The following is a 19005-nucleotide window of genomic DNA, read 5'->3' as shown; positions in this document are numbered from 1 at the left end:
AGTTAAATTTTTATTAATAAAATAAAAAAAAAATTAAGTGAAGAGATAAAATATGACTTTTAAAGAAAAAAGTTTTTTTTTTTTTTTTAAAAAAAGAAAAATAATATGCACTTAATGCATCGGTATCACATAAAATCCAAAATCGCAGTAGCACTGGGATAAATTAATATTGTCATTTTCTTATACATCCAGAAGAAATTAAACATATAAGTTAACTAAATAGAAAGGGAAAATTTAAATCACCAATTGGCAAAAGTTCTCATGGTGTATCAAAAGAGTACTTGAGACAAAGATACCTTGCATGTGAGTAATCTCTGTGTAATATGATTATACAGCACAAGGATTAAATATATGACTTTACATGTTTCTTTCTAGTAGTGCAAATTCCTTAAGATCACAGATTATAATGAAATGATACAGGAAAAGGAGAGAAACAGAACCAAATCTTGCCCCTTTCTCCAGTGATCGATGAATCATTGTCAAAGAAAATAGATATGTAGGAAATACACTCAGATTGATCAAAATCAAGGATAAAACAATCATAAATATCATCAAATGGCTTTATGTCCATCTTTCTCGTTAGACAGTTGAAATGGAATTCCTTCCTCCGATGACTCTTTCTCCATCGCATTCTTCATCATTTTCTCTCTGTTTTTCTTTTGCTGGTAGTCGTAGAACTGCTCTTAAAAATTAAATTTTATAATTTGGAGATTAGAATCAGAAGAATTTCTTTTCAATTCGGTGAAAGAAATTGACAATTGCAGACAACAAAGAAAGGAGAAGAAGAAAAATTGAGAAAATGAAGTTTAAGGAAGATGAAGAAGACTTAAATGTGTAAAACCCCTTGTTACCGTTGTAAAAATAAATAAATATGTAATTCTATTTTTCCATGTAGCATGTCCTTTTTATATATTACTCGTTTAAATTCGTGTGTATCTACACCTGCCAATTGTGCACAAAGGTATTTATGAGTAACATTATAGGCAAGTTCATGTGTTTAAGTGGCTTCTTTGAAAGTTGAGGGGGCAAAATGACTAAATTTGACAAATACAAGGGGCCACAGATACATTAAGCCAAATAATATAATATATTTAAAGTCATTTTAAAAATAATAATAAATTAGAAAAACTCTTGAGATTTATATATGGTTGTATAATAAAGAAACAGCATAATTTAAGAGTTTGTTTGTGATGTTATGGAGAACATATACAAAAATTAAATTTTCAAAAGACTTTCTCATTCGTCAATTTTCTTTAAAATGAGTAACTCCTAAATATATTATTTTTTATTTATATTTTTTTCCTTTAAGAGATACATTCTCTGATTTTATTTATTTCTCTTTTTTTCTTTTTATTTTATTAATAAAAAAGCTAATTTGGGAGTAAAACAGAAAGTATTGTTGGAATACACACAAATTAAAATAGAGAATTAATTATTTATAATTTAATAGAAAGACATATAAATAATATTGTTGGGAATGCTCAAATCGTTTCATCGTTTTATTTTTGAAAAAAAAAAAAGTAAAAACTTAATAGATGGAATATTACTGTAACATAGTGAAGATTTGTATTAATAATCTTTGTAATTATACTCATTTCAACATTTAAAAGTCCATTAATGAAATAAGATAGCCGCTGAAATAAAAACATGATTACCAGATTGTATTAAAGAGTTATCTCTAACTCGGCTAAAAGATATAAGCATAAGTTATTCTAATAATTTTCTTTTTAATTTCTTAAAGCTTTTATCAATCATAATTGCCGGATTGTTTTCATTTTTAATTTTTATCAATAATCAATTTTTTACTCTTATTTCGGATGAATTATATTAAATAAAATTGATATTATTTTTGTAGATGATTAAGATTGTCAGCAGAAATTATTATTTCCCAAATGAGTCCATATTTATTTAGTTTTAAAATTATTTAAAATTAATTCCAAGTGGGCTCATAGAGAAAAGTCATTACCGGTCTAATTAGACTTGAATTGTTAAAAAAGAAAACAAACTGGCAAATAAAACTTATTTTTTTTCTGCCGTTTGCAGAGGGCAGCTGGCCAACATCAATCAGAACCATGGAAAATGCATGCTGATATTTCTTTACTATTTAATTTTTCTCGTTTCTTTAAACTATATGGACGTTGATTCTGATGTAACCAATCCTCAAATCCATTATATGAACCGACAAATAATAGTTTATTTACATAATTGCATGTGTCGTCTGTCTATATAATGAAATCAAATACTACTTGAAACCAAATTGAAGTAACAAAAAGCATCGATGTCGTATATCTATTTCCATCGACTGTCAGCGCAGTTCAAGTATATATCCACTGGTTGGAGGATACCTAACCAAGTAGCATTTTGAATAAGACAAAGTAATTCATGTTCAAAGGAATAAATTAAAGATGGGTTTGTAAATGCTCTGATCCCTTTGGTCATCATTTAAACGAATTTTCACATGTGGGAGGGGGGTGGTTAGGTTTTCCCCACAGACATCAGATTCCTTCCTAGCAACAAATCCATCTCTCGAGATCTTAGACTTCTACTGCCAATAAATTAAGCACGTGATTGTATATATAATTTTAGTAACTAATCCAGAGAAATTAAGATAATTAATGGGTACATACATACAGTTAGAGCATGACTCCTCCAAATTGGGAGGAAGTGGCCGTTTTTATGCCAATGTCTTGCTAGGTTAGAGAATAAATGCCTGTCTGAGCTAGGAAAAATCTCAGTAGAGTAATGCCAAAGGAACAGGTGCATCTCGGAAGAAAGAAAATAAAAACTTGTGGTGGCACATCAGTTGCCCTATTTAAGGTGGTATCCTTTTTTCTGGAAGTAATTCTACGGACAAAAATTGTTGCTGAAACTCTAGCAAACCTTGATATGCTTTAATTGCACAAAAAGAATTTTGGTCAGCAACCCTTTTTAAGTCCCAGAAGGTCGCTTTTATTATGCAGCAACTCCACTTCTCCTAGTTTATGCATTTATTTCAAATCATCAGTCGTCATCAGTTTTCGAATGAAAAGGGACAAGCTACGGATGCCGCTCTTTCCTAATATCAAAGGTTTTATAATACATTATGATTCACGTGTTTTTTCAAAAAAGAAAAGAAAAGAAAATTTATGATTTGAATGGCTTGTTGAGAGATTTCTCTTCCTGAAAGCTAAAATTGGGTTAATCGAGATTAAAATTATTTGCATCGATTAATGCAAGCATCATAATATTTTACATTATAAATCTAATTAAATAAATTAAGTTTATTAAATTAAACGAGTCAAGTCTAATTTTGATGATATTTCATTTAACTCGGTTTCATCATATTTTAGTTACTGAATATTTTAAAATTAGATTTTGATACTTTTTAATTTAATAAATTACTTTTAAATATCTTTATAATTATTTTTGTTAAATCTATTTTTTTAAAGTAACTTTTAAAATTAAAAAAATTAAAAATTGATTTCATTTTTTCCCACATAATTTTAATACTATATTTAGTTGAAATCTATAAAATAATTTATTTTATTTTAGAATAAGGCATGAAAGATAAAACAGACCAAAATTCATTTAAAATTATATCTATTTTATTACCTATAACTAATTTCATATAAATTTAATTATATAAAATTTTATAAATTTTATGAATTTTAATCAAATTTAATATAAACCTAGTAATTGAGAATTTGTGGTAGGCACCAGCTTCACATGCAAATAAGTGCGTATGTAATAGAATAAAAATCGCAAGTATAGGTATTAAAGTGGTTAAAAAATATTTAGGATACCAATTGAGAAAAATATAAAAGTTTAGTGTTGTTTTATGCATTAGGCCATAAAGTTGGGTTGAGGTAATACCTATATGTATGAGTATAATTTACCCATACTTAAAAAAGATATATGTTCTATCTATACTCATTTAAAGCTCATCCTCATACTTATAAAATTTTAGATAATTCATAAATAACTCATTAAATAATTATCAATATATAGTAATTTTTTTATAAAATAATATTATTATGGCTAAAAATATTATAGTTTATAGAGATTATTTATTTAGCAATGGATGTTTTAGTAAATATCAATAAACTAATATTTATTATGTTTTAATTATTTTTTTATGTATTTTTTCTTCTATCAAATTTATATATGAATTATAAATTAAAAAAAATATCACTAAAATCTTATATGCATATAGATATACATAGAATTCAAAACTTATTATTTATATACATAAAAGAATAGTAGAAAATATAGGCTAAATAAATCCATCATTAGATGTATTTAACGAGACTATTAATTTAGGGCATTGGCCTAAATCAGAATCGAAAGATTTTATTGGTTAGTGGAAATCATTAATTTATTAATCATTTATATATCAAGATCTTAATGCATATATAATAACCTTATTTAATTAAAATAATATATAATATATTCAAATAAATTATATTAAAATAGTAAAAATAAAATATTAAAAGGAAAGATGAATAATTAAATATAAATTTTTTAATATTATACATATAATTTAAAAGAAAAATAATTTGAGTAAAATATGGATATAAGTATAGATAGAGTATTATAATGTCTATGCATACCCAACAGTTTCTTTAGGTATGGATTTCTCGCACTCATTATCTAATCAACTTGAATGTTACCCGATTTGATTGGGTAGGATTCATATGGGTACTCATAGGGTATATACAAATTGTCATTCCTATGTTGTGCTTATGAAGAAAAAGAGGGCAGTAGCCCCCTTTTTTTTTTTAAGTCCAAAAGGTTACTACTCTTATGTTATGTAGCATTAGTCCATTTTTATGCAAATCATCTATGGTCATCAGGTGTGCAAACGAAATGGAATACAACAACAATAGGGCTGCCGCTATAAAGATAAACAAATACGGCGATATTGTCAAATTATGAAGGATTTCAAATTAAAATGATTATTGAGGCAAGAAAATAGTTAAACCCTTCAATTTGGCTTTTACCTCACTGTAATTTGTATTTTAAATTAGACACGTTGCCATTAATTAATGACTTTCCCACTTGATTTTTTTTTAAAAAAAAAAAGAAACAAAGGAAAATGCCCCTATATAATCATCAGTTTCACAAACAATATGATGCAAATTAACACAAGGTTTGATAGAGAAGGAGAGAGAAAGAGTAGGAAGATTGTCCTAAAATGGGGAGAAGTCCTACTCCAAAGGTGGAACTGAACAGAGGAAGTTGGACTGCTAACGAGGATGAGCTTCTTAGAGAATATGTTAGAAATCATGGTGAAGGGAAGTGGGGCAAAGTTCCGAAAGAAACAGGCAAGCTAATTAATCTTAGCTTCTTGAACATGAATCGAGATTATAGTATTAATACTTTTAGTCCATTTTATATATGCTGAAGCAGTTGATCAATTCTTGATATGATACAGGTCTTAGGAGATGTGGCAAGAGTTGCAGGCTTCGATGGTTAAATTATCTGAGACCAGATATTAAAAGAGGAAACATTACACAAGACGAAGAAGATCTAATTATCAGGCTACACAAGCTCTTAGGCAACAGGTCTAACTTTTCTTCATTGAATCTATTGATTGCTAGTATGTAATACATGTCTGATTTTCTTCTTCTTTTTGCTCCGTATGCATACGTAGATGGTCTTTGATAGCAGGAAGGATTCCAGGCCGAACAGACAATGAAATAAAGAATTACTGGAATTCAACCTTGAGAAAGAAGGTAGAAGATAACCATTCAAAGAAGATTGACAAGAAAGGCAAGAAAGATATAAATACTAATCTCCCTTCTCCACTAGTCTTGCATGAAAATAATAACGCCAACACTACTACACTTGTAGAACCCTCTTTAGCAAAAAATGTGACAGAGCCATCCTACTCGAATGACAAGGTTTTGGAAATAAGTTCTTATGACAATGATGTTCCCAGCTGGGATTTCATGGTAGATCTCAAGGGAGAGCAGTTCAGATTATCTGAATTTCTGCAAACGGATTTTTCAAAATTATGTGAAAGTAATCTATTCCCCGTCGATGGGTCCTCAGCTTCTTCTTCAGAGGAAGCTGCTTTCTTCTACTCTGAAGCCATGTTCAAGGACTGGATTGGAGAAGAAGACAGCATTGAAACAGCTGCACTGGTTATGGATCCTTAATTAAGACCGTCGAAATTCCACGAAACCACAGTTTCAGTCGTAGGCTTGTAGCTGTAAGTCTGTAACCATGTTGATTTCCGATGTATGATTTCATATCTAACCGCAAGTTAGTAGAAGTTTGGATGCTATGCACAAAGGATTGTTTGAATAATAAATCTACGATTTTACACTGCAATTTGACTTCTTGGTACAATTCTTGCTGGCGTCACCTCAATATTTTCTATGGATCTATTTTTTTATGTAAATATTAATATTTTATTAGCTCGTCATATAACAATAACTTTTTCAAAATAAAAGAGTTTAGTTTAACATATGTACATCTCGCCCTACACCTCTGAAATCTGCAGACGGAGCAACAGTACGTCGAAGACCAGATCAACCAGATCGTTCTGTTTTCTCCGTAGCACTTGACCATCATCCTCGGCCATACTTACTCTTCTCACCTTCTATTTATTAATTTGTATAAAATATGTAAATAAGATCACGATGATAATTTTAAATTTTATAGTTTTTCGTTTTCATAAAATCTTTTTCCAACCACGTGATCATAGAAAGAATCCTCATATTCAACAGACACTACTTAGTTTGAGCTTTCATTCCCTGTGCTGTGATTATACCAAGAACAATTATTTTTTCACATGCCGTCTGAAACTTTCCTGCTAGTTTTTTGTTGGACGGTCATGAATTTTGAATGTATTAAAAAAAATAAAATGTTAGAATAGTTTATGGGTATGCGGAGCTGTTGCTGGTACACAGAATCAGTCCATATTTTAATGATCATGAAATGAAATATAAATAGTTGCCATTCAATTTAAATGCATCAACTGAATTGATTATTATGAAATAGCTTTGAATATCACTTGGAATATGAAAAATGATGTGATGTCATGCCTCAGTATTAAAATCAATACTTGTTAACTATATGCCAATATTTGATATTCGTATCTTTTCATTTATTTGTTTTTTTCTTATCATTCCATAACACAAAACAAATTATTTAATTCTTTTTAGGAATAATAGAAATTCTGTCGGCAGTTTCTTTTTCCTTTTCTAATTCATGTCACCTAATTGTATTATGTTTTTTTTTTATTTTTTATACATGAGATTTTACCTAATCTACACCTAAAGTCTTTTGGACAAATATAAAAAATACACATGTTTTTTATTTTTTTATTAAATTTATGATATCTTTTCATTTTTATTTTTACTGTATTAAAATATTTAAAAACTAAAATAACTGAAAATATACTATATTATAAATTTTTTGAAAAATAGAAAAATAGTATTTTTAGAAAAAGATTATATAATAATAATATTATTATTTTTAAAAAGTTTCTGAACTTTTTTTGGGACCGAAAACAAAAGGCCTGTACATATATTACTAGAATGGGCCAAGCAAAGCCCTGTCCTTTTCTTACATTTATCCCTACAACAGATACTCCAAAATCCAATCATCTACCCAACGTTCATTTTAAATTTTGATTCAACTAAATTTATCATTTTTTTTATTAGACTAAGCATTAAAATTAACTTAATGACATAATTTCAAACATCAAATTTGTGGATTGATTGTTGAATGATGGTCTCATTTGTTCCAAACGCCTCTTCAATCGCTAAAACTTTAAAGTCGATGCCTTTGTTCTTATTTTTAATCCTTAGCTTTTTTAAATTAATGTCCTAAAAACTCTTATTAAAGTTGTACGGTTTTACAGAGCAGCAAAACGAATAACTTATTTATTAACTTTTCCTCTATTATTTTCCAAAAGAACTATTCTCTGCTCGCGTAATTAGAATTTGCTTTATCTGGTATTAAACGACGCATGTCTCCGAATAAAACTCAAATAACCTTTCATGAGCTAAGAAAATATTTAGCTTTAGATTGAAAATATATACTTGAGGAAAATAATTTAAAAATTATACAAAAAAATAAATCATTCTTAATAACTATTTTGAATTTAAAAAAAAATATGTAAAAATAAAATAATTAAAATAAATATTTTATATTATATTTTGTTTAAATAATAGATAATTATAAAAATGGTGTGTAAACTTATTAAGTTTTGACAATTCAAGTATTTAAATTTTTAGAAGTTATAATTTAGTTTGTGAAGCCAAAAATTATTAACATTTAAATATATAGAATCGGTCACATATATAAAAGAAGCTGAATAATTACAAAAATGGCATGTGAATTAATTAAAATTTGACAATCGAGTATTTAAATTCTTAAAAATCATAATTTAGTGTGTGTACTTAGTAAGTACTCACAATTAAGTGTATATAGCAGGTCAATAGCAATTACGTACTTGTAATTCTAAAATACATATTATCAGCTTAATAGATAAAATGGAATAAAATGACTAGAAAATCTTTAAAATATTTATTTTTAATATAGAGATATACCACTCTCACTACCATCATCATACTGTTTTTATTATATTTTCATCAATTATTCTAAAAAATTTCTATCTAATTTTAAGCAATACCTTGTCTTCTTTAAACCATCACTATAAACATCTAAAACAAAATCGATTACTATTGAAAATGATAATTTTAACTATAAGGTTAATTATGAATACATATGCTTATAATATATATAATATTTAGTTTTATATTTTTATTTATCTCTATAATTTTGATTGTTTAAATAAAAAATTTATCATTCTCCATGTAAATATTATCTTTCACAATGAAAATATAATAAAATTTGATTTGTCTACATTATATTTTTTTATAAATAATAAGTGGTTTCACTCAATCAAATATTAATAATTTTTAATTCTAGACACTAAATTATAAATTTAAAAATTTATACACCTGATTATTAAATTTTAATAAATTGACACATCATTTTGTAATTATTTTTAAAAGAAGCTAATATTGATACACTATATAATTTATTATTGACCTGTTATATACACCCACTTATAAACATCTACTAGGTACATGTACCAAATTTTAATTCTTAAGAACTTAAACACTTAATTATCAAATATTAACAAGATAAAACAGTATTTTTGTAATTACCCCTTTTAAAAACACAAGAACAAAATCAAAAAACGAGTGAAGCTTTGCACGCTTAACCACCTAATCGATAATGCCTTCAATGTTTTTTCACTGAAAACTTATTAGGATTAAATCCTGCTAATTAGAGACTCCAAAAGTAAATAGTCATTTTACTGGACCTTCATCTTGCCATCCTCACTATTAACCATACCGTTTCAGTTCAATTTGACGCACAAAGTGTGTTGGAGAACTTTCTTTCTCTGCGGTATAATCCATTATGAACCCCCCAACGTTGTAAGACTGTAATTCACATACAGCAAGAATTGGAGTCTGTGTGTGTTGAAGTAACTATAATTTGATCAAGAATTTAATAAGAGAAAAAGGAAATTACACCAAGAATTTGACCAATATTTTCTATTGCTCATCTACTTTAATCTTTCTCTCTATTTTACAAGGAATGATAATCAAATATTGTCAGCTGAATAATCAGTTATTCCAAGAAAAAAAAGAACTAGTAACTCGAAAATCAAATGAATAGCAGAAATTAAATTGAATAGCGTTTGCCTCTTAACTCATTTAAGAATCTGCACCAAAGAAAAAAACAAAAAAAAACTCACTTTCAATGAAAATCTAATGTACCACTTCTATTCATCCTGACTACTGCTACCTTGATCCTCATCAGTATCCATCTCATAATCATCTTCATGGTCGTCTTTCTCCTGATCATGGCTTCCTTGCTCTCCTTTTTCATTAGCAGCGGCATCCATTTCCAATATTGAAGTACCCATTTCATCAATTCTCATTTTCTTACTGGAGGGACTTGTTGAGGTAGTAATGTCTCTCCCTGAAATGAAGGCTTCTAAAAGGTCTGAATAACCTTGATGCTTTTCGACACCATCATTGCTGCTAAGAGGAGGCATTGAACAAGTTTTAACAGAAGGAGAATCAGTTAATGTTCTCGAGTAAATCTGATTCAACTGATTAAAATAAGAGCATGTCTTGGACTGTTGAGACCTCTTTTTAGTACTTTCTTTGGCTTTTCTAAAGTACTTGTTAATATTCTCCCATTTCTCTTTGCACCTCTTTGCACATCGTTGATAGCCCATTGAACTCATTATAGAACTTACCTCTTCCCAAAGAGGTCCCTTCAAGCCAGGCTCTTGAAACTTTGTTTCTATGTTGGTCCTTACTTGGATCAAGGCCTCAACTTCAGCTTTAGGCCATCTGTTATTTATATTTGTATCTGTAGGTGTCAATTCTTTAGTGAGTTCTTTTGAGATTTCTTGTTGACACAACAATGGAGTCTTTCTAGCGGGAAGATCAATACTGTGGCCTGTAATTTTTTCTATGCAAGAAACGATTTGGGCTTCTCTGCTTGAAGCTAAGGCCTGTTCATGTGCTCTAGAAATGGCTTCTCTATTATACTTAGCGGCTTCTTGTTTCCTCCATGCTTCTTCTCTTTCTGTTCTCTCTTTATCCATTTTATCTATCACTTCCAAGAACTTTCTGTGCAACATTTCTTGATGATCAATCACTTGTTTCACCAAATTCTCAAAAAAACGGGCCATTGAGCTCAAGTTCTCCTTCATTTTCCTCTTTCTCATCCTCTTTTGACTCTTCCTAAGTGAAGCTTCCTCTCCAATAGAGTTCTCTGAACCATGATCAACCCCAGTCCCAGCATTATCTGCACCAATAACACCAGCATTTTGGCCTGGCACTGCACTAAATGGCATGGAGATATTAGCAGTTTTCGGTGAGTTTTCGCTGGTGAGAGCAGACCCAGAACCTGTTTGATTAGTTTCAGCAACTTTTGCAAGATTGTAGATTGCTTCAAGCTCACCACCAAAGTGACTATATTTGTTTTCTAGATCCTTATTATTTTTGTTGTTTCCTTGAACTGCTTCTTGCTCTCCATTTTCAAACTGTTGTTTAATGTTACTTGTATTAAGCTGTTTCCTGAAACAATTTTTATAAATAAATAAATTCTGAAAATGTGATAATGAATAATTTTGCATTAAATCCCGCAAGCTTTTACAAAATAAAATAGAACAGATTTAGAAAAATGATACTGAATAATTTACAGAAAAATAATAATGAATGATTTAGCATTAAATTACCAAAAGGGTTCTCTGATAGAGGAGGTAGAATCTTTCCAAGAATGATGAGGCGGCTGCATTATTACTGGGACATGTGGTGTAGAGTTATGATGATTTAAAGCACACTCTTTATTGCTGCTACTAGTTTGCTCGAGACCCAATTTGAATTTCAGAAAAAATGGTTGGTGTTGCCGTGTGGCCACTATTTGTGAATGAAGTAATCCCTCTACTTCCTGCTGCTGCTGTTGAAATGCCGGTCTAAAATGGGGCTGAAGCAGTTGATGAGTTATGGGAATAGAATGCTGATGCTGCACCTGATGTTGATGTTGCAATAATAACTGTTGTTGTTGCTGCTGCTTATTTTGTTGTGAGCTCAATTGATAATCGGGATGGGTTAGATTTTGAAGCGGATTAGAAATGGAGAAACATTCATCATTTTCTATCAATTCTTGGTGACGATGATGATGGTGGTGGTGGTGGTCGTGCTGTTGGTGATTGTGGATATCTGGTACGCCATTATTATTATAACAGTGATGCTGCATTTTCTTGATAAAAGAAGAAGATGATGATCGGAAACCTAAAAAGAAAAAGAAAATTTAAAAGGAGTGGTTTTTGCTTTTGGGAAGTTGAGTCTGTTGATCAGATTAGAGCGCAAACGTAGTGAAAGAGGAGACTTATGAGATAAAAGCTGTTAGATGATGGATCCATTACTTACTGCTTTTCTTTTTCTTCTTTAAATTACTGCGTCATCTTTTTGCTTGTTAGGGTTTTTATTGGCTAAACTCTCAAACCCAATAAAATGCTTTACTCATACAAATATGGAAAATTTAACCAAAAATATCAATTCATAATTCGTTTCAGATTCTTTAATATCAAAAGTAAATTATTAAAATAGATATAAATAATAACATATCATAAAACAATATTAAGAAACTCATCCTACTTCCGTTGTATTTTTTTTTAATAAAAAAAACAGATATTTTAGATATTTTTTAATAACAAATAAGAAGATAGGTACTCCAAGACAGCATAAATTCTTTTACCAATTTAAAAAATAACAGAAATCTAATTTTCTTTTTCTTTTTCTTTTTCTTTGGAGTATTTTGAATCTGGAAAAAGGGTTATATAAATTGATTTCATTTTCATTTGAATGGAAGACGCAGAAGAAAATTAAATGGATAAAAATAAAGAAAAAGAGAGTAAGATTTCAGTGGAATAACAAATCTGAATGGTAGAGGTGTAGTGGGCCAATAAGAAGGCAAGAAAAAAAAAAAAAAAGAAGAAGAAGAAGGAGAAGAAGAAGAAGAGGTTAACACGTGTGAATGATATATAGTGTCTGAAGCAAAGATTGCAGAGATGAGAGAGAGACATCAGACATCAATTTGGAAGTATACAAAAGGGGTGCACGTGAATTACAGTACAGTACCTTGTCCTCTTGTCTCCGACATTAAATTCTGTGTCTCCTTCCGGATCTCGAGGTTTCATCTAACGGTGGTTTCTCTTTTCTTTCATTATTTTTCTTTTCTTTTTTCTTTTTTCCTCCCACTCTTCCTTTATTATTATTGTGAAGAAAAAACCAAATGGTTATGAACATGTCCAATTAATGCATCCAATTTGTTGGCTGTAATCGTATTTCTCCTCCGTTTGTGTTGTGTCTCCGGCGAGGACTCTCACCATCGACTGCCCTTTTCTTAGAGGAACGCCATTATCAACAAATTTATTTTTCTTCGTAATGTTGTTGGTTTTTCTTTTTCTTTTTCCTTTTTCTTCCCTTCAGATTAAAATGTATAAATTTCATGAATGAACTGCTATTTTTGTTTTTCTTTTTAAATGTGGAAGTGAGGAAAATCTTCTTTTTTCTTTTCTTTTGCACCTCCCTCCATAATGGATTTTTATAATTGAATTTGATCTATGGATCTAACCCAGTTCAAATATGGAGAAGAAGTACTTATGTACTTTCTAAAAAATTTGTTTAATAAAATGAAAAAATAAAATAATAACACTATGTTGGTCCCACCATTTAATTCTTAGATTTTATTATTTCTGTATATTGAAAATTTATTGTTCTTGATAAGTAAGTTTAAAAGTTAATTCCTCATATTTTAAATTTTGTTGCTCTTTCAATTTTATTAATCATGAAGAAATTCTATGATAAATTACAATAATCCTATTTCTAAATTTCTAATTGACAAGATATGGTCATAAAGAAGGTCCAATTCTCAATCTTTGATATGGAAAATATGACGGACTCTCACTAGAAGCCTCAAATTTAAAAATAAATGACTGTGATTTAGACTGTTGCTTTTAAATTAAATGATTATATCATTCAAACATGACTTATCCTATCTAAATGAATATTAGAGAATCTTATTTCAAGATTTAAAATATCAAATTTTAATATAAAATAATTACGAAATTAACTAATTAAATTATCAAGTAACGAGAATAATAAAATTAAGAATCCTAAAACTTAGAGAAGACCCTAAAATTTACAAGTCTCAAAACGTTTTTAAAAAATACAAATCCTAAAAAAAAAACCATAAAGCCATATTTGGTAAAATATTATAGTTATTCCATTTTAAAATTTGATTTAAATAAAATATAATTATTATACGGAATCGTCATTCTTTAATTTCATTATTTATTCAATAATGAACTAAAAAAATGACTATTCCACATCTTAGGATAAATATATTTTCTTAATTTTTTTATTTTAAATCTATTTTATTATTTTCTATAAATTATTCGCCGCCACCATCTATCACCCACTAATATATATGACATTTAATTATAATTTTTAAAAAAATAATTAATTCAAGCCTATGAACTAACGTGTGGAATAAAAATTATGTAAAATAGCTATTTTAGAACATAGTGTTCTATTCCATTCATATTTTATGCTCTAAATAAAACATGATCTAAAACACTTAATTTATATAGGATTCTTTCATAAGATGATGAATCGAATTTTGGGTTGGAGGAATTAAATTAAGAAGTAAAAGAAAATAAAGAAATATATATGGTTGGATAGGGAGGAGAAGAACTGAACACCAATAATGTTGGGTCGAGTAGGACTCCAAAAATGTGGGCTAAATATGGGAAAGAAAAATAAAAAGGTCAAAAGAACCTGTCATCCATTGCTGGATGGTATGGAGGCAGCTGAAATCTAGGATAGCATGGTCCCATTTCTGCACTCAATAATCCATCATTTTATGATATCACTCAAAATCTAGTCGACTAGAGGAGTTTTCTATGGAAATCAATAAATAGTTATATATTATATTATTATTGTTTTTCTACTTTTATTAATTATACTTCGTTTAGGATTTCTTTTTTGTTTTTTCTGGAGGTATTTTTTGTTTTATACTTTTTATTTATCTTTAAATAAAAAATAAAAACATTTTGTTAAAATTATTTCTGTTTTCGCTTTTCAAAATTATTTATACAGTGTTTGAAAAACAAAGTCTATATATAATATAATTTTGTTTTTTACTATTTTTTCTCTTTATATTTTTATATTAAAATAAAAATTAACAACTAAAAACATTAAACGTTTTTACTTTTTTATCAATAAAAAACCAGAATATAAATATACCAAACTAACGCTTAGTCTTTAGATCTTGAAAACTCTTTTCATCGTTAATTCGTTTATTTCATCTTAAAGTTTTTTTTTTAATTATAAATTAATTATTTTCCACTAACGCCAGTTAAATCTATCTTATTGTATTCTAAATCAAGCTCTTGCTACCATATACCAATGGCGTATGCATTTCAACAAGGAAGTTAAACCTTTTATGATACCTTTAATTAACAATTTGCTTAGTCTCTTTCTTATTATTTATATATGTTTCTTAAACTGAACTTGACAAACATATTGAACTCTTCATTTGTTATACTCGTGTTGTGTGTATGTAATTCGGAATTGTACTGTCGCAGTGTTAGTGTATTCTTTAATTCCTTGGTTGGTGTTTCTCAAACTTAAAAAGGAATTTAATGAAGGATTCATATTAAAGAATTTTAGCCACCTACAGCATTTCCAATTCACTTTTTATATATATTAAATTTTTTATTTTAAAGAGTTCTATCATAAAATAACATTCTGTTGTACTCTTTATTTTTTAAATATAAAGTAAATAGTCAATTTGGTTCTCTACATATGAAGAGCCAAACTTTACTCTCTACTTTATACTTAATAAATGCACTACTAGTTTCTATGTATTTGACTTAATTGATATTTGCAATTCTTATTTTTCTATTGGTAAAAAGTAAAAATAAAAGAAAAAAGAAATTAAAACTGTTGATATTTATTTATAGAAATAAAACAAGATATAGAATAAAATATAAAGAGTATATTGAACATAAATAAAATATTAGTCTATTGAATTTAAATAAAATATTTTACTCTTTATATATGAATATACCTTAAGATGTTCTTTATAATAGAAATTACACTCTTTAAAATAAAGAGCATCATTGGGAGTGTTCTTATAAGCTTATCTTCAGCGAAAACAACGGATTGCAAATTGGTCACCCAATTAAAAATAAAATCACAATTCAAAAATCATTCATGTTACTACAGTTTAAATCTCTTTTATTCTTTTAAGAAAACTATAAATTTTTAATTTAATATTTTTTCACTCGTTAAAAGACATCTATATATGAGAAAATTTCTTATATTTATATCTATTTCATTTATTTCTATTTATAAATAGGATATATACATATACATATATATATATATATATATATATATATATATATAATCTTATAATTTCTCTTTGAAAGTTAATTGGTAACAATATCATTTGATAGTTATTCAAATTTTATATTTTCTTATGCTGAATTTAGTCATCCATTATGAGCGAAACATAATTAGCTAGAATTCTTATTCAGAGAGCAGGTTACTAAGTAGCTCAAGTAAAGCTTTACAAAATATATTATATTTAGTTAAAATTTATAAAGTTTATTTGTAAATTTAAAGTTTATTATTTTAAATGGAATAAAAGTTAATTTAAAATTCTACATAATCAAATTTGTGAGGAATTGATTTAATTAAATTAAATTTTAAAAGATAGATAGAATTTTCAAATAAATACAACAATAATTTATCAATGTTATTCATAATACTAAAATATTTTCTTCAATTTTATCATTTCTATTTTACTTTATTTCTCATATTGTTTTTTTAAATAAAATAAATTTTTTAATAGACTTCGACCAAATCAATTCATATTGCAGATATTAAGTGGGTTGCATTGAAAATATTAAGTGTAGTCTAAACATCTCATTGTTAGTTAGGGTAGTTTCCTCTATTTATTTGACAAAATTTGAGAAATGGAGACGAACGGACCAACAACTTAGAGTTTAAATGCCTCAAACAAACATCACCCAACTACTGATCAATCCATAAAACCAACAACGGAGATCAATTGAGAGGTCTTTGATCCAATGGCAACCAATAGTGCTGGACAGCCTAATGCTCCTAGTAGTAGTCAGAATTACGGCATATATAGATACACTTGGCAATGCAAAAGAGGGAGGGTCATCTCATCACAGTAGCAGAGAGCCTGTGAACAAATGGATGGCATTTGAAAAAGAGGGTGCCAATATCACTTCTGATGAACAGAAAGAATCTTAATGATTTTTCATTAAATAACATATTCAACAGGCCGTAGCCCAAAGACATGACGATAATTTTTGTTTTTATCAGATTTTTCTTTTAGCTATAACAGTGCTTTTCTTTAATTAAAGTGAAAACATATGAATTAGGAATAACACATGTATCAGATTAAAAAAAAAAAAAGTATATATTACTGAAAGATATTGAAACAAGAACAAGGGCAAAAACCTTAAACCCTAAGGAATATTTCTTTTTATTTTATTTTTACAGGAAAAAATAAAAGCCAGAAAATTATTATGAAAAATGAAAGAGCTTGAATAGGCCATGCATGTGCTTGGGCCAGATTGCGAGCAGCGAGACATCGCCTAATTATTATTTTCGACTTATTAATACTGAAAAGAACGAAATCGGCAAACGCAACGTACACAAAATTTGCAAAATTGTCCAAACAGTCGACTCTGTCCAGCCCTTCTCGTTTGGATTACTACTTGTCATGGACAGCAAGTGAAAATAAAAAGCTACTATCTTCAAGCTGCCCCCACATGCACATTTTTCGGTCCTAATTCTGCAAGTTGTAATGAGTGGAAAAACAAAAAAAACTGTCAAGAAGAAAAGAATTGAAAATTTAATTTCTCGAAAGCTTTACATTATGTTTGTAACGAGAGTTGCCCATGTTAATTATCTGGTGAAGCATCTCAAGGGATCATTAATTAGGGGCACATCATTTCCTATTTGATTGTGATGGGGAAGAAGTTACAAGATCTCCCTTGGAGTTTGTTTAAGATAGAGAAAGAAGGTAAGAGAAGAAGTTTTACAGATTTGTGGAGAAAACACTTGAAATTGAAGATCTAAACCGGCTTAAATCCATGAGTACTTTTTATACAAACCATTAGATATCTTCTTTCCACTCGGTAATCTCATAATTTTAAAGACAACTCCAGTGACACTCAGTTAAAGTTCATTAATTTTGTTTTTCAATCAGTTGATTTAGTTGACTTATGAAATCAATTTGCAGGTAACAATGATATAAAATGAGGTCTTAAGGTTATATAACCCACCTGTGGAAACTGTAACATAAAAGGAATGTCAAAATTCTGCTGGAGTAGATATTTACCAACATTGTTTGTTCAACATGCATATGATCTGGATAGAAATCTATCTATGAATCGATCTAGACTATCCTCTATCTGGATAGATATGTCCCTATGAGCGACTACGCTGATCTTTATATGTCTTGGCCATGATCGTGGTTATTGGAGAGATGATGTGAAGAACTCAAACAGAAAGTTGTATACAAGGGGTTTCGACGCCATCACTGAAGGTTCAAATGGCATTCTAATCATTTGGCTGGGAACCTAGAATTTGTCTGGGCCAAAGTCTTGCCACTATATGTAGAAGCAAAAATGGCCGATCCAAAAGAACTTCCTCGTTTGAACTTTCACCCACTTATCCTCCTTTTGTTGGCATAACTCTTCTTCCCCCACAACCTGCAGCTCAGGTCATTCTACAGTACACCACTTTTAAGGTGGAAATTTATAAACCATGGAAAAAGCAGTCAGTCATCAACTGATAGTCATTGAATTGTTTAAATTTTGGGGTAATTAGCTTTTTTTAAATGGAAATTTAGAGTTAAAACTGTTCTAGACTTAATTCTACCATTAACGAATGTCATATGTAGTAATTAAAAATATTTGAAAACACAGTACTTTCCTGCTCCTCACATTATTAAAGATATTAACACAGACTGAGCTAAATTTAGTTTGTATCTAGCCCATTATATTAGTAGCTTAGCCCTATACTAAATTAGAAGAAGACATCACATTCAGTCACAGCAGCACTACATCACTTGCGATGGATTACGTGACATTATTTAACACTTGGGTTACAAGCCTTACAGGGCATCGTCAGAAGTTTCGGACAAATTTTTTGTTGTCCACGTTTCGGATGTCCTTTTATGACAGACTTCATCATGATCATAGCATGTTTGCTGTTTGTAATAAAAATAGTAAAAAACAACAACACAAAGATAAGAAACAGACAATTTTTTTCTGTTTTGCTTCATTCCCACGAATATTAAGCTTAGTGGATCTCACCATCAAGTAATAATAATTAGTCTCCCATCCGACCTTACTATACAGGTAGG

General features: G+C 28.9%; 2 protein-coding genes across 2 annotated transcripts; one reads left to right on the top strand and one right to left on the bottom strand.

The window, feature by feature from the left end:
• The first annotated feature begins 5094 nt into the window (after positions 1 to 5094).
• LOC8258575 (transcription factor WER) lies at positions 5095 to 6315 on the top strand. The gene is made up of 3 exons (XM_015717442.3): positions 5095 to 5303; positions 5414 to 5543; positions 5633 to 6315. The coding sequence occupies exons 1-3, from the start codon at positions 5174 to 5176 to the stop codon at positions 6138 to 6140; spliced, it is 768 nt and encodes a 255-aa protein (XP_015572928.1). The 5' UTR covers positions 5095 to 5173; the 3' UTR covers positions 6141 to 6315.
• Positions 6316 to 9198: 2883 nt separating this feature from the next.
• LOC8258576 (trihelix transcription factor DF1) lies at positions 9199 to 12502 on the bottom strand. The gene is made up of 2 exons (XM_002516083.4): positions 11264 to 12502; positions 9199 to 11102 (listed from the first exon to the last, which is right to left on the bottom strand). The coding sequence occupies exons 1-2, from the start codon at positions 11782 to 11784 to the stop codon at positions 9791 to 9793; spliced, it is 1833 nt and encodes a 610-aa protein (XP_002516129.1). The 5' UTR covers positions 11785 to 12502; the 3' UTR covers positions 9199 to 9790.
• Positions 12503 to 19005: the final 6503 nt, after the last annotated feature.

This window comes from Ricinus communis, chromosome 3, assembly GCF_019578655.1.
Source record: "Ricinus communis isolate WT05 ecotype wild-type chromosome 3, ASM1957865v1, whole genome shotgun sequence".
Taxonomy (NCBI): Eukaryota; Viridiplantae; Streptophyta; class Magnoliopsida; order Malpighiales; family Euphorbiaceae; genus Ricinus; species Ricinus communis.
Note: the sequence above shows the minus strand (reverse complement) of the source record. Positions and strands in the feature narration are given on the sequence as shown.

Coding starts and splice junctions, on each gene's coding strand:
- LOC8258575 (XM_015717442.3), top strand. CDS start 5,174: ATGGGGAGAAGTCCTACTCCAAAGGTGGAACTGAACAGAGGAAGTTGG. Junction 5,304..5,413: donor CAAAGTTCCGAAAGAAACAG/GCAAGCTAATTA, acceptor GATATGATACAG/GTCTTAGGAGATGTGGCAAG. Junction 5,544..5,632: donor CACAAGCTCTTAGGCAACAG/GTCTAACTTTTC, acceptor ATGCATACGTAG/ATGGTCTTTGATAGCAGGAA.
- LOC8258576 (XM_002516083.4), bottom strand. CDS start 11,784: ATGCAGCATCACTGTTATAATAATAATGGCGTACCAGATATCCACAAT. Junction 11,103..11,263: donor TCTATCAGAGAACCCTTTTG/GTAATTTAATGC, acceptor AAATTGTTTCAG/GAAACAGCTTAATACAAGTA.